Genomic DNA, 27,869 nt, shown 5'->3' with positions numbered 1-27,869 from the left:
ATTATTTTCTAGTGCTCCCCTTGGCATTGATATCTCAAAAAGAGTTGAAGAAGATTCCATCAAGGTGCCAAGACTAAAAATGAAGATTTGATCATTGGCATCAAGTTAAGAAGCAACTAAATAAATCCAACTGCAAATTCTTCAGTAAGAACTGTTTGAATGCTGTTACATTTACTATCAATACTTGGTTTACAGTTGTTGAAAACCATGTCATAGAAATAAATACTGTGTAATATCACCAAAATGTTTCAAGGTGCTGTTCCATAACTGCGTAAGTTCTAGGTATCAAAGCAAAATAAAAAAACAAAACAATGCATTTTCTTGTTAGTGTAAATTTACACTGTCTCATTGATTTACACTTATTTGTACATTTATCATTCATGTTATACATAAAAAAAAATCATACCTTCTGTGATAAAAAAGAGAAAGTAAACAAGAGTGAGCACAGATTTTCATATGGGTCTCAAGGTGTTGGCTGTGTAAATAATTGAATTTCAGCAGTACCTACTTTTCTTCTTCTGGTTTAAGCAGCCCATTCATATTAACACAGCCTTGGAATTTTGGAGTATGTGGCTACTAGTGCTGTTTAATTTTCTGTTTTAAGAACAGCTCAATAGAGCTATTAACATTGCAAGGGGGGATATCAAGGTGCAAGTTTTGAGTTTGGATGTGAATAGTGGGTTACTTCTGCCTTGCCTTTCGACAATCAGTAGGAGATGCTTTTTACATTATTGTTCATTGCACTGGTGTTTACTGGAATATGTATTAAGCATGTCTTAGTTCTAGATGACAATTAAAATGTTTTAATATATAATGCATATATTTAAAGTTAGCTCTATTTAAATATGAACAAAAATAATTGGGATATCTGAGACAGTTACAGACAGAAGATCATGTTCCCTGTTTTGGTAAAGAAGGCAATATGGTTGGACCAGATTTGGTCTTTCTTTTCTTTTTTTAAACTTTAATGCCAAATTTAACACAAATTAACAAGGTGTGTGCATTGTTTTTGCCAGTACTTTTTGTAAAAAAGGTGAACATCCCTCATTAAGCAGAAGCTGGTATTTGAAGAATACATACTCAGTATTCACAGTTTGTCACGCAGTGTTTTAGGAGTATTTTTGTATAATTTCATGGGATTTTAACTACAATAGCTCCAATGATCTAATATGTCTGTAGATGTTAACATATTCTCTGTAAAATAGGTTCAGACACTGTCAGAGGTTATTTTCTAATTCCTCCATATAAAAACTGAATTCAGAGACCACCTTTAGAAGGATAGAGTGCACTGCTTGATTAAAAATAGACGCTTAAACCCTCTAAACCTGCCAAGCCCTCTTTGACCAACTACTTCACAGTTTTTAAATTTTTAATGCATTTATTCTTTAGTACTGTAGCTCTTTTTAAAGTGTTCACAGATGGTCTTCATCTAACACAGTCTCAAGAACTGAGATTTCACAAAACATGTTTGTGAAATAACTGATGTAAGAAACTTTGTAAATACAAAGTAACAGAACATTGCATAATTACATTAAGTGCTTTTCAACTCCGTCATTGACACAGGTCTTAAACTTTTCTCCTGGTGCAGTGGCTGAAATCTTACTGACATTAACAATTCTTGGTCTTGAAACTTTTGTGATGTCTGATGAAACTGCATATGTAAATGAATATATTCTAGAAGTTTGTCTATGGGACATGTTTGCTCTTCTGAGTTTTCCCCTTAAGTGAGCAAGGGAAGATACTAATAGTAGTGAATCCTTGGGTTGACATTTAGTCCAGGGATGTCTTCCTCTACCACTCTGCAACCTCTCTGAAAAATATAGTAAATTATTTTGTTAGAATTTATATCATATGTAATATATTGCAACTGAGTTCTGAACAGCATAAGCTATAGGTTTGAGAATTCCAGAAGCAAAACCTCAAACTAAAGTTATATATGACCCAAATAAAGTATTTTACATCTGCAGTGATGACTTTTGTGACCTTTTTGAATTTATCCACCATCTTCATTGTTTAGCAGTACAGTGGTTAAATTTTGCTGCTTACAGTTTCTCCAGTAGAAAACTGTATTTAGTACAAACTGGTACTGGTTTGCTGTGTAGAGACAAATAAAAGTATTAATAGTTTGACTAATACATATCTTATGGCTATAGCAAATATAGACTGATTCTGGAGTTGCTTTGCAGATCCTTACTTTGGGGATGCACCAGTAAACTGCTTACCTGACTCTGCTATTCAAAGCAAGCTAAGAAATAACATACCTCTAGAGTAAGTTGGAACTGCAGGTGGTCCTCCATTTATCATCAAACTGCAAATGGAAGAGTGACATCTTCAAAATGAGTGGTTTATTTTAAAGTACTCAATACATTCTTGTACTAGTGAAATGGAGTCCTTCAGCTTTTTTTTTTTTTTTTTTTTTTTTTTTTTAATTTCAGCTTTACTTATACACTTACTTATTAGGAAACTGTCAGATTTTTCATAGTTTAAAAAATGCAAACTTGCCTGTTGTTTTAAGGTAAGTTTTTAATCTACATAACTACTAAGAATAGTTGGCATTTGGGGGCAGGTTCTGGGTAGATGAAGGTTATCCAGTGCAAACCTTGCTTGTCCAACCATTGACCATAGCCCCTGGCCATTAATTCCAAGAGGAACTCATTCCTGCGTATTTACTGATATTAAGCAGAATCTTATTCCAGGAACATTTCCAGTATTGCAAGATACGAAATCTTGTCTGAACTACTGAAGTCAAATGGCAGATTTCATTGACTTTACTGAGAGCTAAACGGGGTCTATACATAATGCAAAACATGAGAGAGAAGTAATACAAGAGGAAAGCATTTCTCTCAATATTTGTGTTTAAGCTGTGTATTCAATACTCAGTTGGCAAAAATATAAAGAATTTCTGATAAATAACTATGTATGATTGAACAACTTAAATGCACAAAACCAAAGGATGCTGGCACCATACCTTTTTGTTCTCAAATTTTTCAAATTTTGAAAAAAAGACCTTAATTACAGCCAATGTTTTATCATTTATGACTATTAAGACTATTCAGAATTTGCAGTTACATATTTTAAACTACACTCCTGTCATAGCTGCAACAGTTGGTGAAAAACTTCTGTTAAGGGGGGCACAGCACTTCTGAAAAATCCCACTTTTCTAACCATTCATCCATATACCTGCACATATCTTTAAAATCTTAAAGTTTTATTAAAAAGAAAAGGAATTGCTGTATACCTTAAAGAAAAGTCACAGTAAAATTCACAGTAAAATTCACTATTTTCAAAGTGTCTGAGTAATTTATCTGAAAGTAGTCTATCCTCTAAGTTATCTTTTAATAGAGTCAACTATCACATTGCATAGGCCCAGTCCAGCATGTTTATACATCTTGCTCACTGATTTCACCACAGATCAGACTGGACTTTGTGAAACTGAGAGTGAGCAGCCCCCTTCTTCCTTCTGTACCCTACCTAATCTGTGCGCAGGCATCCCACTTCTTACTGCTGGTCATACCCTCCTCAGCATCAACAAGTCAGTCTAGCTGCTGAAAAAGTCTGTCCCTGCTTCCAAACTTTCTGAACCCTGAGGAGGAGGGAATCCCTGGACAGCTGTGTTCCGTCATACCAGAGGGAGAGATGAGATCCATCACAGATTTCCCATCAGGGACACTGCCTCATGCACTGGATCTAGATCGGTTCTAGTATGTCCCAGGCCTTACAAAAGCTTGATTGTATCAGGCCACAGAAATTTTCTTGTGTAATTTGACAGATCACTATTAGGTTTATCTCATCCTGATTAAGCGTTTGAAAGTTTACACAGGCAAAAAAATGATACTCCAATGCCTTACGGTCTTTCCAAACATTGTTCTTTTTACAAAACTGTCACAAGGAAGTGGAAATCCTATCATAATAGAATAATTAGAGTAAAATTACTTTAGGATATAAAAATCCCAAGCAGTCAAAAAAATCCTCTTGAACACATAAGGCAAAAAATATTTCTATCAATTTTTGTTTAACTACAAGATATCTTATCACTAACATAGATAAATCAGATCATTCTTCAAGAGAGGGAATAGGTAATTACTATGCTTCTTGGCACTGCTAGCACTTGGTTCAACAGTAGAATTTATTAGTATTGGAGTGAATTGCTGAATAATACTAATACCTGTAGTTGAAAGTAATCCCCATATTCAACAGAAATGAGGGAAATGATTGAATTAGGCCCCTCTCAGCCTCTAAAAACAGAGCAGCATGATTGTTCAGTGTCTTCCAATACAAGAAGAAAGAATCAGTTGAAATTAATAGATAGCAGGTTGAAAACAAACAATAGGAAATTTAGGAATTTTGAAAATTGAAGAAGTTTGTGCAACTGTTGTTGACAGCTTCAAAAAAAGGACAGAATAAGTTAACAGAAGATGAAAGAAAAATCTACTGAACATTATTAACTAGAAAGACACCATCTCTAGCTGACGAAAACTCTCAACTGCAAAATGACAGAACTGCATAAAAATTCTCAGGAAGTCCTGATATATATTCATTCTTGTTACAACCGTTCAAGTAATGCCTTAAGATCAAAGAAGTCTTTTGTTCCTTTTTTTGCTTTTTAATGGCGGCTTCCTCTGCATGGTGTTAATTTATTTCAAATGATAATACAGACCAACAAATTGGTCAACTTGACTGTGCCAATTTTCCTATGGCACCTTACACTGGACTGTTTTACAGAACAATTTGCTCTGGGGGGCATTCTGGGACACATTCTATACCTTTCTTGTTTATTCTTTTATAATTTAGTACAATGTGGGCTGTATCTTGGATTAAGCTTAAGTCTTCTGTTATTATATCAACTTTAATAAAATAATTTCACTATTTAGAAATTATATTCTTAACATTTTCCTTCACTGTGACACAGTAATCTTATTTTTAAATGCTTTTTCACACTCGCTAGCACATCCCAGGACTACTACAATCGATTTGTCCTAAATTTTCCTCAATAGTTCTGAGTACTGAATGAGTGTATTTTTAAATGTTAGATAAATGGAGCAGATAAATCAGATATAGAGCAAGGTTTTTTTGAACAAGCAGCTACCTCCAACTTCTATGGAGCAATGGCCCCAAATGAACGGCCAGCAATAAATACGGTAAAAGGAAACACTAACATGTTTTGACTAGCATGGTGAAATACAGATGCTACCCATGTAGAACAACTCCTTCTTCTCAGTTCGTGCATAATACATGGCTTATGCTAAACCAGATATTTATTAAAAAAAATTCAGATCATATTTCCTAGCTGTGAGTCCCCAAAGAACTAAGATTGAAGAAGTCACATTAGTAATATAGAAATTCAATTAAGTACACTTCCTGAAATACGCAATCTCTGTTTGGCTAACACCAAGAATCCCACCAGAATTAGTTAGATTACTTCAGACTTTGTCCCATTGATCAGATTTTTCTAGAAAATTCAAAATTAAAACAAGATGCTAACACTTTGAGATTAGAAAATCCAGATGACCTCATATGACTAGTTATGATAACATATACCACCCTTTTAAGAAGGGATGAAGAACAAAGTATTTGGTGTTTAAGAAACATTTTCATAAAGTTAGTTTTATATACGGCTACAGATACATCTGTATTTTTACAAATGTAAGTTGGCTACATGAAAAAGGTACTTGCATTCATAAAGATCATATTGCATGCATCACTACTTTGTCTGTAAGCATATATGAAAACATTTTTTTCCACAACAATCTCCTTAATGTGCCCTTAAAATAATACAAAAATAGTTCTGGGGTTTTTATAATACATTATTTTAACTTGAGTAGAACATACACCTGTAGAAGTACAGTAGACAGTACCTTAGAGAAGGCAGTCCCACTCGTCTTTCTCGTTGGAACTCATTTACAAAATTCTGGTTTATTTGGGCATCTCTGCTGAGGTAATCCATTAGACGGCTGAACTGCTTTGGTTTGTTCCTGCACTCTACTAATAGATGGCGGTACGCAGTCTGGTTAAATGTTAAGTATCCCAGTGCAGTTGCAGAGGCCATACAAACCTAGAAGAAAAACAGTTCTCACCCTTAGGTCAAAGGATATTCTTCTTAGTAAACAAAGAGACCATTTTATCAAAATAAAGCAAGTGCATACCAGCAGCTCTGCAGTCACCCAACAGAATTCCAAAATGGGTCAAAAACCAATTGCGTGGGGAAAAAAAAGTGAGAAACATTCCTGTTAAATGAACACCAATTTGGTTCTATAACTGAAAAGTTGCTCTAGCTTGGGCGAAGTAATGGGAGATGTGCAATTTACTTCACTGAAAGAAAGAGTGAAGCTCCTGTACTCACATGCAGCTGAAAACAATGAATATTCATAGAGAGATGGGAAAAAGTATGGTTTTAATTTGCGTGACACACACGTGATGACAAATGAGGCTCTTCAGTAGTCAAATTTTTCAAGTCACTATTTAGTCAGTTATTAACATTATTACTTCACTATCTCCATATACAACTCTATAACATACATAATTTTACAAGAGAGACGTAATAGAAGACAGCCAAACTACCTTATGCTAGTTTCCTAAGACACCCCAGGCTACTCATATAATCAACCTACAAGTGCTGTAAGAAGCACTGTTGGTAATTAATCAATTTTTCACCAAATTAATGTTGAACCACATAGTACTGGAGATTATCTGCTATTACCACTGCTGTTTTGATTGGATAACAAAAACTAAAGCTTTGATTATGGCAGTAAATACACTATGGTCTTTTGCAAGGGCTAGGTGCTTCTCCCAGTACACTACCCATTTATTCAAAACAGAAGATAAATCCTGCCTTCATATGGAATTTGTAAACTTAGATTAAAGGGTGGACTACATCTGCTTAAGTTTTACAAAGATAACAAGACTAACTTTTGACTATTGAATACCAGACTAAGCAAAAATTCAGGGAAAGATGCACAGATGAAGTGCTGACAGACTTAAAATCCACAGAACTACAGAACATACTTTCCATATGTCTACAGAGATCAAGACAAGTGAAAAAGAAAACATACCTACTACACCAGCTAAAATCAAAAATGGTAAATCTTTACTATAGTTGGTAATTCAGTATCACTGTTATTCCGAAGCACTACTTTCAAGTCAACAGGAGTCTTTATGGGCTGGACCTGATGGGTAGCCGACATGCACTGAAACATTCAGCTGAAAGACTGGCCTCTTCCGAAATCCCTGATTTCAATGAAGATAAGAAACCATTGATTGCCATTTAATTATCCTATTCTTGAGTTTTTTCCAAATACTCCTGCTTGCATGAGCTGTACTGTCAGCCAGCTGTACAAGTTGAATTTAACACAGAGCAAAAACAAACAGAAATGCAGAACACAAATGTTACTTTTCTACCATTTTACCTCTTCGTCATCCGAGTACAGATGATAACAAAGACGCTGGATAGTTCCTAATGTAGTAATGGCTTCTGGAATTCCTGCCCTTGTATGGGCCAAGCTGGCCAGTAACTTCCCTAGAAATGAGACATGAGAAGTGTACAAACAAACCGTAAGCACAATCAATCTCCTCCATAGCCTTATTGATATATATCAATACTCTTTCTGAAAAAACTTTAGAAACTGTTAACTGGTTGTAATATCAACAAACTTGCCACCATTATTTCACCCAAACTCTCTCAGTCATTTTTTAAATGTAAAATATTATATTTCTCTAAGAAATCTGCCTTGGGAAGAAAAAAAAATCATTCTATAGCTATCAATACTTTTTTCTTTTTTCTTTCTTTCTTTTTTTTTTTTTTTTAAATCTCCAATCTTTTGGCAAGCTGTTGAAATCCTTACTCAGTTTTATTTTTCATTACTAAAACAAAACCTTCCCCCGACCCCCCATTAAAGGTCTTTTTAAGATAAATGAGGTATTCATTTTTCCACATTTCCCCAGGAGGTGGAGTAGCAGCTATACAGAGGCTGGTTCTACTTTATGTTACAGTGTAAGATGTTAGTGGTGCTTTGCCATCAGAGAAGGGTTACTTAGGGTGGGGTTTTTTTTTTTTCCCCCCTGAACTTCTTATGCTAGTAATTTGGGCATGTTGTAATCTCCTGACTTTGCATCTAGCATTGCACATCTTCAATTATCATATCATTTACTACATTATCCTAGAGGAAAAACAGTCCTTTTTGGACATGCATATGCTTAGCTTTTGCTACTACAAAAATACGCTGTTCATTTTCTCTATTTCCTACCTGTAAGAATAAGAGTAGCTGTATTCTCAGAATGTAGCAGTTCAACTAAAGTAGTAACACCTCTAGCAGCCAAAGTAACCTGATCAGCATCCACTATAACTCTGGCTAATATAACAATCTGAAATCAAAAGATAATTTGATTTAGGTAAGCCTCATATTTCCTTATCCTTCTCTTTATTATTGGAAAAAAAACTATACATGCTGCTCTAAATTTAATCACCACAAGCAATGCGATACATTCATAACCAATATCAACTGTGAAAAAGATAATTGATTTCACCAGAGACGTAAGAGTGCAAGACAAACAATATAATAGATGAGGTTTTAGCTAGCTAATATATAATGCCCTCAAGTAACACTGTTTATTGCTTACTTCATATCATACTACTTTATTAGAAGAATTATAATATAATGCATTTTATTTAATGCTAAATTAATTAAAACAAAGAACGCTGCATGCTTTAAGACAAAAAGCTAATTTTCCAGATAAGTGAAGGGTACAGACTAAGTCAACATGGTTTAATAAGCTTGAAAAAGTACTGTACAAAATGTTCTTTAAATAGTTCATTACAGACACTCAAAAAGAAAAACTTATAAATATTACTATACCATCATACATGATTACACAAAGGTACCTAATCTTCTATAAACTATATATATGAACATAACATTATGCAGAAATTTTTTTCTAATTTCAAATATTTAAGGCCCGTGCTTTGAGAATACTCCCTAATCTCATACCTGAAATGCTGCAAATGCTTTATCTGTCTCACTTTCTGACTGCAGAAAAGGTTCAAACACAGATATTGTAATTGCTCCACTCTCCAGAATCCGGAGTTGTTGGACACAGTTATTGTATGCATAAAGGGCTAAAGCATATGCTGCTCGTAAACAAATATTCTTAAAATAAATAAAAAGTCAGAAAACCATATAAATTTGTATTTTCATACTATCAACCCCTACCCCTCCCCAGACTGTTTGTGGCTTTTTAGGTATGCTAGAATAGTTACTACGCCTGCACTCTAGTCTATCAAACATACATCTTTTCTTGCCACTCCACTTATCTTATTTTTAGGGATTTCTATAAATGTATTCCAGACCAAAGTTTTCAGAGATTGAAAAATAATAAAGTACGAACACTTAACATCAAGGAACCTTTATTACTTAAAGTAAAAAAACTCCTTTGAAATACAGCAAAACTAAGTAGTAAAACAAGTACACCTAAAATAAAATCTGTAATATTCATAAGAAAAACAATTCATTCTACCAAAGGGTATTTTATTTTTACCTCCAAGGAAGGCTTTGATAATATACAGTAAGACTTCTTTGTTGCAACAGAGACAAAGGGGCAAGAGGAAAAAAAACAAAAGAAAAAAAAGATAAAATAGCTGCTGATGTGCAGCAGAAAGCTTTGATGAATGACAGCTCTTGTTTTTTTCTCTGTGCTAAGATTACACTAACAGACATATGTGTGCCTGCCCAGCCCCTGACACTGCATACTACAATACTGGATGATGCCATTAACAGGTACAATCATCATGTCCAGCATTTTCTTTAATTTCCTTACAGGTGGGCTGGTTGAAGGGACTGTGTGGGCAGTCAGCTCATCGGGAATCTTGCAGCAGAAATATCTCTAAAGGAAATGCCTTTCTGTAAAACCCGTTCTGGAAACATAGGGTTTATCTTCCTGAACTTCAGATCTAGTTACCATAAATGTAGTGTGTGCCTAGACTGTAACAGCATTTTTGTCTTTAAATCTTCCAAAAATATACCAAAGTCTTGTATAATTTTTACCTCAAAAAATGTCCAAACCTAAGTGAATAATTTCATTAACCAAAACTGTCTTGTCTTTAACTGGGCTATTATTTTTTATTATGGCTTGCATAAAAAAAAAATCATATAGAAAATACAAGGAGCTATTGTATAGTAAACTTTGTGTACATTAAACTTGCTGTGACATTATGAAAGGAAAATTCTTGCTCCTAAGTTGATAGTTATTTTATAGAAAAACGTACCTTATTTGGTGCGTGAAGAAGTTTAAGAACATCAGAATAAACAAAACCTTCTTCCTCTTGTAACACCTCCTGTAACTTACTGTTTCTTAAAACAATACAAGCCAAGGAATATGCAACTTCAGCCTAAACATTATGAAAGAGGCAGTTACTCTGCACAACAAAATAATTAAAGACACTTTACAAAGAATAAACACTTTATCTTTTCTATTACTAAAGTGTGTATGCATCCAAATATGAGAGTTGCCATACTGGAACAAATCATTAGTTCTTCTAGCATGAGAAAAAGTAAGACTTCACACATTTGAAAAATGCAGAAAATGAAAAATATGAAGAAGCTGTAATTTACTCTGTTGCACAAAATTATAACTGTATTTTGGGAGGAGAAGGCGAAGCTAAAGAAGGGGGTATGTTAGACACATTGAAAATAATAGAAGATAGAAAAATGGTAAGCCCAGCAATTTATCCTTGTAACAAGCACAATTAACATAACCAAGAGGCAACAGGCAACCACCTTAGATAAAAAAATACATTTGCTTAACTTTAATTCATACATTGAATTTGTAACTATAATATCAGAGAGGCCAAGGATTTAGCAAGTTTTAAAGTATTAGCTATTTATCCAGGTAATGAAAAGATCCAGTTACAGAACATAAGATTTATAAAATACATGTTTGAAAACACTAAAATCTCTTTTCATTTCAGTGAACTGGAAGAATCAGAAAAAGATTTCTCCAATGGTCAGATAACTACTTAAATGCCCACTAATGGACTTCTTGCATCTTCTTCCAAAGAATCTGTAACTACTTACTGTTCTAGGGTGTCATCGAATATGGATTTCTGCTACAATTTAGTAAATTAATGGCTATGTTCCTAACCTCAAATCATAATCTCTCTGTGTCATGTAGTATGAGAACAGATAATCCTTTTTTTTTAATCTATATATATACACACACACAAACTACAAGGATTATCAGGTATATATACATAATCTATGATAAATATTTTATACATAATATCTATATATTACAAACCATAGATAAATGTAATATTGCCCTCATTACTCTGTAGAGATGCCTGCTTAACTAGCTTTTTATTCTAAGATTTATTAAATCTTATCTATGCATTAGGATTAAAATATACTTTCTTGTAACTCTCTTGAAGATATCAACAGTCCCACCTACACAAGACTACACTTCTGTACGTTACCAGATTCAAAAGTTCTAAAGCTTTTCCTTATCAGAGCTTTGGCAGAAAAAGAAAGTATGACAGCATTCCAAGCTAGGTAATGCTAAGGAATATGCTTAAACGATGAACTTAACTGTATTTACTCTAACCTCCTAGAAGGAGAGTATTCATGTGATCTCACAGGATCATGTTAGCAGCCAGATTTGGTCCCATTTGCTTAATGTGTGTTAAAGGTGTCTTTAACACATTTGTTAACTATTATTCCCCTACATAACTCTTTAAAGAACTAGGTCATGAGTTACTACAGAGTAATATCATATTCATGAGCAACTATTTTGGAAAAAAAAACCCAACACCACCAACAAATAACATCTACCTAACATGCTCAGGAGAACCATAGAAGTAAGAATCACCCCACCATATCTTTGAAGCTTTACATTATTTTCTGTTTACAGAAGAATACATACATAGGTATATATTCTTCAGTTCCTCCTACAATTCGGTCCTCCATACAATTACAAATAAAACCAGCCATTGTTTACAACCATTTGTAAAATCAAGAATGCTTATAAAACAGCTTTACAGATAACTTCTCAGTAGCTGATTTTTTATTGCGTTTTACATTTTTCCTTTGTCTCACTTCTGACTGCACTGCAGAAAAGACAAGAAGTATTCTTAGAAAATTATGCCCCTATTATTGCTCAGGCAAGAGCCAGGCAAGGAAGACACAAACACATACATGTACACACATACACATATGCATGAAATTTCTTACTCCACACCTTTATCTGGAGTGAACTGTGATGTTTTAGCATGTGCACTAGAATTGGTAAGGCCTGTTCCTCCAACATGCTTTTCTGGCTGACAGGATTGCTTGTATGAGCCACACCTGTAAGAGTTCACATAACAAAATATTTCTCTCATATAAGGAATTTGTGCATGCGGTGAGGGGAACAGAAACAAGGATAGCTGAATTTATAGGTGGGCATATGTACACTACAGTATATATTAGTATGCATACATTAGTGTATACATATTGACAAATGATATGTAAACCACACGCATACAATATATAGTAGAAGCAAACTAAGTATACCTGAACTACCTTCTTTACTCTTGAAGAATTTTAAAACCCAGACTATTAAAAAGCATAACTAATGAAAGTACATCTTTAAATATATAGGCAAAAGATATCAAATGCATTAGGAAGTCATGGCAATTTACTGCTGTATATCAGCCAACAAAAAGCAGCATTAGAGACTAGTGAGAAAAAAACAATACGGTGTCTAAATGTGATAAAGTAGTCACATTTACACCTCAATAACATTGTGCAGATAGCTTCTCATGGACATGCCAGGGGTTCTGAAATTTATAAGAAGTGGATTAAAACAAGAGTGTGATTTATGGCATCATATATTCAGTGACACACAATGGTTCCACTATATACACTGTACAAAAGAAAATACAATCTGTTAATTCATACAGCTTCTACTTAGTCCATTTTTCTACTCAGAATCTTTTGCTCCAAAGAAACAAATTCAATAGATTCTACAAACCAATGCACATGGTCCCCAGGGCTCTGATGACATTCAGGAGTGTTCCCTCTGCTATTTTTCCATTTCGCAACAACCAGACTAAAGGGTTGATTCCCTTCCCTTCACATATTTGATTTTGATGATGTCTGCTTTCTTGGCAAAGAGCAACAACTGCTTCTCCTCCTTCCAGCAAAAAAGTTTGAAAATTTTAAAGTTCTTTTTAATAAACTGTCCAGTATTTTTATAAACTTGCACAAAAATGTATCTTACCAACATGCTGCATTTTATCAGATGGTGACAAAAGCATATCAGTAATTAAGTTATACCCAATCTGCTCTGCCATGAACTTTTGCTGCTTTAGTCTTTTTCCTGCCAATGCCCACAAAGCTGTTGCACCCCGTTCCTTAACTTTCAAGTGAAATGCCTGCATTATAACAATAAAAAAATTTTTTACACATAGCATTATTTTAAGATGTACATAGTAAAACCCCCAACTATCTACTCCATGAAATTAGAAGTTTTCCAAAACTTCAGGGTAACTGCATTTTCTATACTCTTTTCTCCTGAACAAATTGATGTCAAACAATCCAATAAACACAAGAGAAATTCTTGCCTTTAAGAGCTTCAACAGATCCTTTGTTACTGATTTCTCCAGGAATGCCTTCTGCACACGAGTGTTGTTTTCACATAGTGCCTCTACAGCCATAGCACCTTCTATTTGTACATTGATATTCCTTCTTTTTAGAAGTTCAACTAGAGGATCAATTGCCTCTGCATTTGCAATGGCATCCTGCACTTTTTTATTCCCTCGAGCAAGTTCTGCAATAGCTGCAGAAGATACAGCCTGCAGTTTACCTTTAAAGGCAAGAAGTATTTATCAATTACAGAGGTAAGAACCAGTGCAACCATCTATCATTTCTACATACAGAAAATCATGTAATTTAAACTAAACAGATTGTGTTTCAAATAGATGTTAACACTGATAGTTTTTAAGTGAACTAATACAGATAAACAAAAACCAACAAAAATATTTATTATTTTGCCCAGATCCCTGTTCAATGTATCTGATCCTTATGGATTCTGAATGGCTTTCAAGTCCAAATGTCATCACTGAAGACTATCAGATCTTTAAAATTTTGCAGTATCTGCATTTATGCAGCATAATAAACTTCATTGTAGCTATAAATGCTTTGTTTTAAGTGGTGATTTTATCTTGATTTCATGCAAGATGAAAATGTTTTTTGATCAAGTGTAGAATTAAAGATGATACTTTTATGCTACTTGCACATAAGATTTTCACACTTAAAATTTCATTCACACATAACTGTAACCGACATGTTGTACTTATACACTTATACTTATACACTGTACATTTGACAATCATTCAAAACCAATATAAGGAAAACACTGATTTACCTGACAGGCAACTCCACGTAATACCATCAACCCCCCAACCCCACCTCCTCAAAAAAGTGATCAAGCTATGTGGTTTGCAGCTGGGGGGGGGGGGGGGGGAAGAGTTCTCTCCCCACTTAATTCATTATATATTTCCTTCGGTGTTTGTGTATTAAAATTCAGTTTGTGAATCATCTTATACAATACATTAAAGCATTTACATGTACCTTGCATACAAGTATGCTGCTTAAACTAGTCTGATGTGAAAGAAAAGAAAAATCCATATTCAGTAAGGAACTGATCTAATTTCTTTCAGTTAACTTTCTCTCAGATCCCATGAGCAAACAAATAACAGCCACATTGCAATCAGTAATAACAGCTTATGCTTTTCAAGTGTTTACAACAAGAATATGACACACACAAAAAAGGAGTCTATACAGACGAATTTTTACCTGAATGTGAAGTTAGAAACTGAGTAAGTAATGGAATACCCGCATGTTCCTTCACTTTCTCTTGATTACTTTTGTTCTGAACACATAACACTCTGATACAACTTATTACATTTACCAACAAATCACCCATTTCACTTTCCAAAAGATTTACCAAAGATGGGATTCCACCCTGAAGTAGGAAAAAAAAAAAAAAAAAAAAAAAAAAAAAAGAGTATATCTGTTGCATGAAACTACACATAGGACTTGATAGTGTGTGTGTGTGTGTGGCAGGGGAGGCTGACAGTAGCTTTATCAGTTAAGCTTAATTAATAATTCTGGATTCAGGCTTACCAGCTCAGCAATGACATTCTGATAATTGTCCAAATGAGCAATATCATATAAGATAACAGCACAGCGAGACTGCAATTCAGGTTCACCACAGCCCAATAAATCAACCAATACAGAAATGCCCCCAGCTTCTGCAAAAGCTTTGGAAACAGCATCATGAACTGAAATGTTACTAAGAACACCTGAAGCTATGCATGCAAGCTTGATATCCTGGCTTTTCAACAAATTTATTATAGGGGATATAGTGCCTGCAAACAAACAAACAAACAAGACACATCACTTACTTTCAATCATCATGAAAAAAACATCCAAAATAGTATTTATTTTCAATTGACATTCAGAATATCAGATAAATAAGAGAAAGAGATAAGTAGAAAATGTCTTACCTCTAAAATTTAATCTCTTGAAATACAATGTAAAACTTAATCAGAAATCTGAATATATTTATAAAAAATGTGCAACTTCTTCTGGAAAAAAATTTGGAAGCTATGATTTTGCTATCGCATGTGCACAACTACAGAATATAATGAAAAAAGCCTCCATGTTAAGCTGAGTCCTATTCTTATTATATATACAAGAAGATTTTGAAATGTGCCAAGACAAGCATACTACTCTTCTGATTCTCAAGATACAGTATACTACTTTTGTCAAATGAGTACTAACTTATAGCCAGATACAAAAAGGATGCGCACGTCAATCAAGACTATAGATCCAAAATTGCTAGCCTAAAAGCATGGCTCAAATGTTATCTAACCTAAAGACACCTAATTATCTCTGGTTTCGAAATTCCTCAGGAAGGTACACTTCTGCAAACATCTGATTACTCTAGCTTTATAAGACTGCCACATATAAAAACTGTTAGACCGTATCAGACCAAAGATCAGCCTAGCCCAGCATTTTATCTCCAGCTTGTAGCTGATGTTTAGCAAAGAGAATGGGAAAGTGATGAATCTCTAACACTTTCAGTTTTTACAATACTTACAATCCAAGGTATGCCTGAAAAAGTATTCAACTTTGTTGCTTTTAAACTTGCTGCCTGATAATTTCATTGATGCTCCATACTGACAGTTCACACACAGACAGTTTCTCATGCTTGTCCTTCATGAAGAGTAGTTCTGACACTCAGTCTTTCTGCAAAAGCCTTGGCTGTACCTGTTAACATCTTGATTCTGTACTAGCCCATTGACTCTCCGGCTTCTGACAAGTTTAGTTTTAGAATTATTATTAGCTTTTTACCTTTTACACATCATTCTTCAAAATATTTTTATCCAGTCTTTATATAGCTTTAGGTTTAATACGCCAGAGCTTCATTTTCCTATCTTTTTACTTACTCTGCTGTTTCATGATACTAGAGAGAAAATTATTCCCCAAGGCAAGTAGTTATTTAACCTTTGCAATCCATATTATGTGTACATGAAGCAGCCATTTTAATCTCTATTCTGAATAAAACTGAAGTTATTGCTGTTTTGCTGCATTTAGCACTTAATGAAATCTTTGTTTCTGCAGTAGCTTTGTTGCTAGCAACAGATGACAGCATAATTATTTTACTTGACCATTACCATGTGATAAGGCATAAAGTTATCAAGTACATTTGATGTACTGTATTACCTGCATCCAAAAGGCACTTCCAATAGTAATCTTTTGCTAAACAAAGTACTTCCAAGGACCTAATAGCCATTTCTCTCCTTCTCGTATCTTCACAGTTTAACATTCCTATTCAGAATTAAAATACATTTAACATAAAAAAAAAATCCACAAAACAATCATACATTTGAATAGGAACGGTAAAGATTACTAGACCCTTAAAATAACATAGTGTATTTCACCATAATGATATTCCATTTCAGCCACAGATTCCTATTTAATGAAATCAATAGTAAAAATCCCGCCAACTTAAACAACTTTTCATGCCAGATATAGTTCTGCTGTTGGTAGGCCAAAAAGAATTCCCTTTCCTGGAGCTCAATTTTTAAGACTAAAAATTCGTAACGCACTTTATTTTTTAAAAATGGCAGACACGCTATGACAGAAATGAATATTCAAGTGTTGTGTGTTCATGTATGCTTGTTACTGGAGGAAAAGTCCTCCTCTCAGAGGCAAAAAAAGTCATTCTTCCGCAAGGCCTCTGAAAAATTTTCCTAACTGCACCACAAACTCTGAAGAGTGCTCAAAAAACTATCCTTTGCAAGACCCTCTTCACAAGAAAGAGAAGCTAGAAACAGCAGTAAGTATACTTGTGACGTTATACAGTGACAACTTTGCAGATAATCAAATCCTTTGTTCTGTTTAAAACTGAACTTAAGTCAAAAGGATCACAATTATGCAGAACACACTTCCAAAAGAAGCATGCATTTCTCCAAGACGCTACCTTTTCCATTGTCAAGTTTTCTTGCCTTACAGATGCATCTTTGATTAATACTAGAAGATACTGATCCTGAAAGCATGTAACAATCACTTGAATAGCTTTATTGCACTGCATGAGATTACTCGCATACAAAAATTCAAAAACATTCTTAAATGTTAGCATATCACAGCCTCAACATAGTAGAATAAAGAAATGCCTGAGAATGGAAAAATAAACAGTACTTTAGTGGAGAGTAGTCTTGAAATTAAGATGAAATCCAGTATTCATGTGGCAAACTCAGATTTTTAGCATGCAGAGGTTATACCTTCTCCCTCAAATTCAAACATCAAAGAGAAGGAATAACCCAATGTTAAAGAGTATGTCCCTAGAGACATTCTGATCCTGAAGTATTCACTTTGGTTTCATTACTTGTAATTTGAGGGTTATGCAATTTCAGAATTGTAGGGAAATTGCAAGTGGTTAGGTAAGAATTGTACCTATGAACTGCTTGGAGATGCACTTATATACTTACCTATGATAGTACTCCAAACTGGAAGATCTGGATTATTTCTCTCTAACAGATGCTTGAGAATTTCTGTGTGAAAGTAAAGCGTTGCTAAATGAATTACATTGTTTCCTTCACTGTCAGTTTTTTTGCAGTTGGCACCAAGAGAAAACAAATACTGAAGTGTGTCTAATGCTCCAGATATGGCAGTGAGCAGTAGCGGAGTAACTTGATACCTTTGAGACACAAAGACATCCTAATATAAACACATAACTTTTTCTATGTCAAATTTTATTATTTAAGACATGGTTACTTAAAAAGTATTTCACTTAATTATTAAAAACAGTACTTTTAATTTAAAAGCCAAAAAGGTGCAAATAGGAAGTTCTGAATCCCAATATATTAATTTACTGTATTTTATGCATTTTGTCTGTTCAGTTTTTGTTTGCTTATTCGCATTAGGCTGAACTGAGGCTAACTACAGGACTTCAAGTTAGATTGAAATTGCTTGATTTTCTGTCAACTTCAAAGAATGTTATAAAAGATTTTCAATTTCTGTTGCTCACAGATATACAGCTGCACAGTATTGTGAGGCCAAGAACAAATTTCAGCACATCGGCAGGACCAAAACCCTCTCTCTTCTCCTTGTTCTAAATACATTTTAATTCTACAAGTTAAAGACATCAACACTTTCAAAGGAGTTATTTTACTCCCATATGGACAAATAATCCACATCTGTTCCACACTGAAAGAACAGTCATTGGAGCAGACTTGCACATGACAAATTCTATATCTTGTTCTTTTCTGTTCTGTAAAAATAGCCAGCAACCAACCTGCTTGGATGTGCCTATGACATACTAGTCACCATAACTAATGGTGGGAAAAAGCACAATTACTGAGGCTTACAATATGTCTTCACTCATCCAGTCCATAGATGTATCATAAAAATATAAAATCACAATAACTGATATTTCCATAATTAAATTGTACAGCCTAAAGAATAAGAGATGATAAAGCTCTGTCCTTCAAGGCAGCTAAACTTTTCATTGCAGATAACACTAGTGGATCTGTCTCCATACATTTAAGGACAGTGCTGAAGGTGTATTGCCATCCTTATTTTGAAAGTTTTTTTTTTTTCCTCTTCTCAATCTCAAATTTTTTCCTTAACCTCACATATTATAAATAATATTTTACAATGAGTTTTTTTTGTTATACAACATTCTTGACAACACTTCTAGTAACTTACTCAGCTGTTGTTTCCGTCTCTAGTAGATTAGGGTCTTTTCTGCAGAGAACTGTGACACAAGCAATGTTATCATAGAAAGCAGCAGAATGGACAGCCAGCCATCCTCGATGATCAGACACTTTATAATCTGCCTTCATGGCAAGGAGACAGTTAAGTGCTTCAATGGATCCACACTGAGCTGCTAAGTGTAAGGCAGTAGGACCTAGAACTAATATACACATACAAGAAAAATCTCACATGCTGACCTAAATAAGTAAATGCATTAAAACGTTTGTGTGTGTGAGTGTGTGTGTGTAAGGCTATTTTCATCGTATTTGCAGAAACAGCTTATGTAAACAACTGATACAAGCTGTTAGTTCAGTGTTGGCACAATCACATTCTACTTTTCTCAAAATACAAAACTAAAATATCTCGCCTTCCATACTACAGGATATATATTTTGGAAAATTTTATTTTTACAGCTTCCGAAGACTTGGATTAAGAATCTTTTTCATTTAAACGTGAATACTGTATTTCCTTTTTCCTTAGTGCATGGTACCACACTTCCCCACACAGCATGGGTAACAGGTAACTTACCAGACTTTTCATAAGTCTGCACACTTTTTTTTCCTGAAAATAAACATATAATATACAATCACAAAAAACAATACCATTACTATGAAGACCCGGCAGTGCCAACATTTGTATGGATGAACAGTAGTTATTGCTAAATAATAAACTCCAGAAGTCACCCTCTAAAATGACAGCTCTTGCAACTAACCAAGACCACCAGCATCAACAATTCTCTCTGAAAAGTGGAAAGAGAATGTAGCACAGCAAGCAGTCTGAAATAAGTTAGGAAAAATCACATTGCATATATTACCCATAGATTTCAAGATACATATTTTTAAATAAAAAGATATTAAATATTATGCTGTTCAGGGAACTAACAGTCTTCATTTATCTCTAAATAAGCAGATAATAAACCAATAAGGTAAGAAATCCTTTCCTTAGGCAGGGAATAGAAATGGGAGTGTTACCCATGTGAACTAGACTATTGTAATAACACAGAGTAGTGTTCACTATTGCAGACTCTAAACTACTTGTAAACGAAACTCTGAATACAACGCTGTTCATTTTTCCATGCTTAAAAAAAAAAAAAAACCCTAAAAATCTTGGAAGTACCCAGCCAACATTTATTATTTTAAGATAAATTATTTTCTGTGAAGACTAAGGAAGGACAAGACTAATTTTCATTTTAAAAATTGACTCTTTCCTCTCTTGTGGAGAATTTTATTGTTTCCTATATATTATTCATTTAGCAATTTGTTAATTTAAGTTTTTTCAAAAATATGTATTTTGACATCCAGGGCTAATATATTCAACAAAAGTTAGCAAAAATAAAAGACAAACTTAACACTATACTTACGTGCTTTTTCTGCCTTATTCTTTTGTGAATGTTTTCCTGTAATAAAATATCCATTTTATAAATGTTATCATAAATTCTACTTTAACTTTATACAAAAAAATACTGCATATATCACTAAATATTTATACATACATATAGGAGAGAAAAGATGTGGGTAGATGTATATTTCTAGAAGTATAAATACATAGATGCTATAAAGAAAAAAAATATTCCCTACAGGGAATAATATAAACAGATGTAATCTAACTGTAACAAATAATTAAGACTACTGTAAAATGGGGCTGAAGTTCATGAATAACCTTATAGATCTGCAAAGAACAGAATATATTTCCCCCCGCCTTCTACATAACTAGTCCAGTAAAGGAGATGCCCAAAATTTACAGAAAGACAGAAAAAGCTGTCAAGAACAGCATATTTCTGTTCAAATAGACATACTAGTGCACAGGAATTTGTTCCTATTTCTCTTTCCACTGCAGAAGTAGGGATCCAGCTCTACCAAACTAGTTAGAAAGGACAATGGAAAACTCAAACTTCCTAAGAGTTTTAAAATCTCTATTAAAGACCTTCCTCAACAAGTCTTATCATTTAAGTATGGCTCCTGACTATGGTTACTTTTCTGCAGCGGTACTTTACCTGTGAAATGAAAAAAACATGATCCTGCAGGAATGAATGGATGGCATTCTTACAAAATCAGACTTCACCATCCTACTGGGCTTACAAAGTATGAATGTTTAATTTCATTTTTCTCAAAGGTCTATTACAGACAAGAACAGTTACGTGAAATAACTTTTAATCTGTTCTGACACCTGGCATAGCTGGCTCTTTGTCAAAAGAAATAATGCAATTACAGTCATCCCTTGAGCTTCCAAATCCCACAGCCCATAAAGGACAGACATTCCACAGATCGGTGCACAATTGTGTATTCAACCTAGAAGAGTTTAAACTAGAAGTTTAAAGTTTTGAAGAGAAGAGAATGAGATAAAGTGACTTGCTCAGGTCCATTTCTCACATTAGAGAGCTAGATTCCCGTGAAGATTCTTCACTGAAGTTTTCACAAGGTTTAGAAAAAGAGCACATTTCTCTGTATTGATACTCTCTCTTTACAAAACTCTTCTTCTAATAGGAGTGAAAAAGAATGCAGGATCCTAAAAATCATTGTTCTCCCAACACACATTGTATCTTACCAAGGTTAATGTGAACAATGCATCTCTGATTGATATCCGCATGGGATTTAATCAGCTGGTATATAATTGGAACACGGTTGTACATGGAAGCATAGTGAAGAAGGGCGAAACCAGATTCGTCAACAACACTGAAACTGGAGGTAGATGCTTTACGACAAAACGTAAGGAAGATAGCAGCTAGTCCCCTCTTGGCAGCTGATTTCATACCATATGGCAAGCTCTAAAATTTATGGAAAATAATATTAATATCTCAGAAGAAATTTCTTCTAATTTACACTTTGGAAAAGATAACATGAATGCATTAACTTCAGTTCTAATTTTAGATCTTCCTAGATGGTAAAATTTTCAACTGGTATAAATTTGTGTAACAATAGGATTCTATGAATCTATCAAATTTATATCAGCTAAGGATCAGTCTCTGAGAATGACTGTGCAAAAATGTTGTCATGCTATCTCAACAGATTTGTCCCTGAGGTTTAAAAATTGTACCTATGTGCTACAGAGACTAAAAATCATTTTATTACAGTTTACTGATATCAGAAATGAAGCAACCACAACCGGTGTACACTAGCCAAGTGAATGGCTTCTACTGTGGCTCACATCGTCCATGTAGTGTGATCTGCTAAAATATAAATCCGCAATCAAATTTTTACCCTTTATCAGCTTTATATCATAATATTGAAGACACATTGTTCATGTGCGACTGAATGAGAAATGTGAAAACAATAGGATTTGAAGATGTTAATGAGGGTAGAAAAAGGGCTGCAGAGCCATTAAGAGCAGTGATGATACATAAGCCTAGAGAGTATAATTCCATTTATTGATCTCAGGTGGAATCCAGAGGTGTGGAAACAAACAGTTCACTGTAGACTGCATAAATATACTCTGTCATAATGTTTGTATTTATATTACTTGAATGCAGATGAATTTTAAGAGAAAAATATTTTCATTAATTAAGTACCTTGCATTTAATAGCTTCCTTGTAACCAAATCTTTTTTTGAATTGCTCAAGAGTCTGTAAATCAGTAAAGGCAACTCTTTTAGGCTTAAGAGTGCTTATTCTTTCATTTATGGCTGCCCACCATGGTGTCTTATATAGCTGCTGATAAAACCCTTCAAATTCAACACAGATCACATAGTAGCTGTAATTAAAAAACAAAACCCCCAAGTTAGAAAAAAAACATATTTAAAAGCTCTCCATGACATTTTTGGTTTATATTCTTTTCTCAGGATAGCAATTTACATAGATAAGACAGAAACATGTATGACATATGCTGCTTGTGGTAAAATTTTTTACAACATCCCACATGACTTATCTTTAGCAAACAGTCAATCACAGTAAAGCAGATTGCACACACAGCTGATTGAAAAAGCTGTGCTTAATGACTAGTTACTGATGGCTTATTGGCGAACTCTGATAATAGATAACATACATAAGAGATAAGAAATATGGGGGATTTTTTTTTATTACTGCAGTAAGAAGCTGAAAAAAGGAATGAAGGTGATACACTAAGGGACTCCCAGTCTGTGAAAATATGCTAGAAAGAACAGTGTTAGCTGCTCTTCATTGCAGGAAGAATTTAGCTAAATTTGCCAGAAAAGGCTTAAATAAATGTTACAAAAAGCTTTCCATTTTAAGGACAGGAAATATAGGAGCACATTGCCTACTGAAACAGAATCTTCAACCACTGAATGTTATGAAGTAAAACATCTGTTAGGAATGGTCTACAAATACTTCATCTTCACTCAGAAGAAGGTCATAAACTACATGACCTCTAGAGAGCCCTTGCAGCCTTACACTGTTACAACGTATGCATTAAATATATATGCCTTGTCCTCCACCTAGCTAACTTTCAGGTTATTACTGAAACCAATACAGTGTAACCAGTTTAGATTAAAAAACAAAAGGACTCCTGAAGTATGAAGTATTTTCAGTAACCATAACAGTCAAACAATTGGTAAGATTTTAAACCTTAAGATATTTTCATCTTGAAATTCTCTATTTATGAAATATGTTTGAATAATAGTTTTAGATTAGTTAGCACAAACAAAAGTACTTTATGAAGGTGTATTAAATTCCAAGTAAGACTACCACTTTTCTTTACATGAAATGATATAACCATGGCCTCCTATAGGACATTTGAGCATTATGAAATTTAAAAGTAAGAGAGGACAAGACACAACCATGGCCTCTGCTTGTTTTCAAACTTAAACATTAATTTTATAGTGCTTTTGTAAGAATACTTTCAACTGCTTGGATTTAAGTCATTGAAAAAGACAATCAAGTAATCTTACATTTTAAGTGTATTTTAATACATCTAAATAAAAATTTTTATTTTTTTCCTCATTTGTTTATACATAAATTTAGGTTTTCATTATTTCCAGCAACTACATTATACAAAACCAATGGCTGCACAAAATTTAGCTGGCAACACAATTAGATGCATGTATAATACTTTAAATAACATTTGACAGAGTTGTTTAAGCTGTTAAAATGAAACTTGGATCAAATTACATTCTCTGTTAAGCTATAAAAATCTTTATTCCTGTCAAACTTTCATAGCGTACTCAGTAATTTCAGTTAAGTGAAAAGCAATCTGAAAACAAAAAGGACCAATATTATTTTAAAGACTATATTATATTCCTTACCTCTTACCATCAAATTCCATGATTGGAATAGGATAGTGTTCTCTACACTGCATATCCATATCAAACAACTGAGCCATATGGCTTGATACACTATGTTGTATTTTTTCATAGGCAGCCTATGAGAAAACAATTGTTAAACTGACTATACGGAAATGTTTACATTAATAAAATGATTGTTAGAATTACAGCCTCACCAGTCATATCAACGCTCATCAAATGTGCAAGCTGAAGTACAATTCTGATTTCTCTTCATGTTTAAAAGTGCTTTGCATCTTCATACAGATCATTTCACATGACAGAGCAAAATAAATCCATATCTAACGAGAAGCATTCCTCTGGAAATAGTTTATACCTCCTCAGGTGAATCTGTTTTGGCAATTCCTCAAAGCAGCATTATGCCATCCAGAAATGCCACATATTATATATTTAAACAAGAAGTCTGATACCTAAAGGCTATTTATCTTTTAGAGCAATGCTGTCCTTATGATTAAGATATCTTAGGCAAATATGTACAGCTCGGTATTAGCAGTAAATATTCTAATAGCATACTTATTTGAGAAATGAGTATTGAACTCAATATTAGCCTGGTCTGTAAAAACTGCTTGCATAATCAAGCTGAACTTCCAATTTAACATGATCTAGATAAACCTATTAACTTAGGACAGGCATTTTAAGAACAGCAGCTGTCTAACACCAAGCAATATCTGGCACTGTAGAGGTTTTAAAGGCAAAATCCAATGCTGCATAGAAAAAGCAACAGCCATAGTTAAAATTTCATCCTACTGGAATAAGCACTGTACTGCCTATTCTACAACATGCACTTCCAGGACAAAATACTGATTCAGTTCCCAAGAGAGTGTGAAGACAGGAATCAAGTATCCTCAGACTACGTAACGTGAACCAGAGCCACAGCAAGACAGATGGAGAAGTATTTGGATGTTTGCGTTGGAGAAGGGGGGCATACACCATTATCATTCTCACCTCTTCAAGCGCAAGTAAACTGCATCTGAACTACAAGATTTTCTCATACCTTATTAGCTGTAAAGACATGCACACATACATTACACAAAGGAGAGCAAACTAAAACCTTGATCTCTTCTGAAATATCCTGTATCGAAGGAGTACCAACATCAAATTCAATTCCTCCATGGGCATGGAAATACTGATTCTGTGCATATTGAAAATGCTGACATTTAAAATGTTGTCCAAGAGAAAACGGTGGCAATTCTCTTTCAGTTTTAAGCTCGTGATCTATAGAAAGATTTTTTTTTTTAGTAGTAGTATTATGACAATAGTTTAAAACACTAAATAAGTTTTATTTTAATATTGAAAATATTAGACTCTAAATAAATTTATTTTAGCAGAAATAGCATATTATTTTGGAAAAAATATACTGGGACAAGTTTTCACTAGTACAGCATGGCTGCTTTCAATGGAATTACACCTGGGGTGACTCTCACTTTTATATAATGTATCACAATTTAATTTTAGGTATTTGGAATTACTACATTTAGAAAACAAATTGCATCCCACATATTCAACATAGTCAAATAGTTTTCTTTGTATTTATATATAAAAATGTAGAATTTGAATTTAAAAATCAGTTAAACTACAGTTCTCTTACTTGAATACGGCTGAAGAAGTTTACTTAAATTTGGGATTACCATCTTCTTTTTAAACCCCAGTAAAAATGGAATCAAAAAACTCATTAACTTGAGGTATTCTATATTCCTGTGGATTGCAATGTTTTTTTCTAACTGTTTCTTCAGAAGCTTTTGGTGAAGAGCTAACCTCTGCTGCAATCTCTGATATGTTTCTGTATCTAAATAGTCCTCTGTCGATCTTATAACATTGGTGAGCCTATATACTGCATCAAACCTAAAAAAATGTTCACGTTGCTCAACTTGTGTACTGCCAAATGTCAATTTAAGTACTATATTATCAGCATGTTGCATGAAGAAACTTTTTTCTTCTGTACTGTTTGGATTGTAAGTTGGATCTTCATTCATATTTTCATCATAGATTCCCTCAAAATCATGTTCAGTAGAAATATCAATTAGACCTACAAAACATAGAAATATGAAAATCTACAACATCAAACAAAATGTTTTAGAACCTTGTTGCCTGCCCCAAAAATATATCTGTACCACTCAAATGCAAACACTATTCTTCAGTTTGAGAAATTCATTTCTCAAAAGCACTTTGCTGCTATATCTATAAACTGACAGCATTCTAATAGAGTGGAAATTATTAGTATATATTAGTAAAAGTTAGAAGGTATTTTGCCTCTAACACCTTATTTATCATATGACAAGGTAACTGATTTAAAATCTTAGTTATACAGACATAGCAAAAAATATAAATAAAGCTGTGTAAAATGATATTAGAAAAAATGCCTCTTTAGAGATGTATTTTGAGAAAAAATCGTAAGCCTGGAGCTCTTGTTACTCTCAGAGAGCATTCCAAGTACTTTTGAAAATCTGACCACTCATTTAAATACTGCAGTGGAATTTTGGCAAATAACTGGTTTTGGTATCAGCTTATAATTTTACATGAGGTCCAACAATTTATATTTTTTCAAGTAACGATCCCAGCTTTTAGGAATGCCACATATACATATTAGACTTATATGCATATGCAGCGTTAGACTTGTTAGGAGTACAATAGCAGAAAATAGCAAAGGAAGATAATTTTGTACTTACCTCCTGAGCAAAACTCTGAAAAGACATTTCCATCTGTTTGAGGTTTCCCATCTGCATCAATGTCCATTTCAGAGCGCCACAACTTACAAAACCTGACACGTTTCTCTTTGGGTATGTATGCCCCATGCCACAGTGCTTTTAGCATGTAATCAACACTGATCAAAATTTGTCCAATTCTGGTATCAACGTAAGCTGGAGGAAGCTGACAAGAAGTGCTTTGATCATAATTAGCATCTAAACTGATCGAAGGTATCTGGTTTAAACAATAAATTCCAACAGCCAATTCTCTCAAAATCTGATGGACTTCTTTACAATCCAAGGGTATATCTGAAACCACTGGTGCTAGCAAAATTGCAGTCCGGGAACTCATGTTTCTTAGCTGGCTCACCAGTCCACTGGGAAGCTCTATTGGACAGTGTATGTCATCTTTTGAAGCCAGCCAACTAGAGGACATGGTTGTAAGTAATTCCTGCAACTCAGTTTGGTCATATTTCTTGAAGAAGGCACTGGCGTTTTTCTGCACTGCTAAGTTTGACAAATGGGTTGCCTCATCAACTTGTTCAGCTCTTGGGAAGGCTTTTTTGACAGGCCTGAGCTTTCTCCAAGAATGTTCTTCCATTTCCAAAATAAGATACTTAAGAAAGGCTAACAAAAATAAGAGAACTATTATTTAGTTCTATAG

General features: G+C 34.0%; 2 protein-coding genes across 5 annotated transcripts in view; one reads left to right on the top strand and one right to left on the bottom strand.

Annotated features, from left to right (window-relative positions):
• Positions 1–1,966, top strand: part of OSGEPL1 (O-sialoglycoprotein endopeptidase like 1) — a 7,943-nt gene extending 5,977 nt beyond the window's left edge. For all 4 annotated transcript variants that reach the window (XM_064515087.1, XM_026096641.2, XM_026096555.2 and 1 more), the window contains one exon: positions 13–1,966. In XM_064515087.1, the coding sequence (XP_064371157.1) occupies positions 13–91 (79 nt within the window). In that variant the 3' untranslated portion in view covers positions 92–1,966. The remainder of the gene's footprint in view (positions 1–12) is intronic.
• ANKAR (ankyrin and armadillo repeat containing) lies at positions 1,527–27,869 on the bottom strand. The gene is made up of 22 exons (XM_064515505.1): positions 27,188–27,869; positions 26,110–26,547; positions 25,516–25,736; positions 24,486–24,601; positions 22,798–22,978; positions 21,837–22,056; positions 19,245–19,446; positions 18,026–18,234; positions 16,758–16,862; positions 15,153–15,397; positions 14,823–14,991; positions 13,589–13,830; positions 13,246–13,399; positions 12,997–13,158; positions 12,223–12,329; positions 10,256–10,378; positions 8,982–9,140; positions 8,241–8,358; positions 7,404–7,513; positions 5,856–6,052; positions 2,243–2,308; positions 1,527–1,818 (listed from the first exon to the last, which is right to left on the bottom strand). Exons 1-22 carry the CDS (start codon positions 27,804–27,806, stop codon positions 1,527–1,529), a joined length of 4,455 nt encoding a protein of 1,484 aa, XP_064371575.1. The 5' UTR covers positions 27,807–27,869.

This window comes from Dromaius novaehollandiae, chromosome 7 (genome assembly GCF_036370855.1).
Source record: "Dromaius novaehollandiae isolate bDroNov1 chromosome 7, bDroNov1.hap1, whole genome shotgun sequence".
In the NCBI taxonomy this organism is placed as follows: domain Eukaryota; kingdom Metazoa; phylum Chordata; class Aves; order Casuariiformes; family Dromaiidae; genus Dromaius; species Dromaius novaehollandiae.
This window is presented reverse-complemented; position numbering and strand designations above follow the sequence as displayed.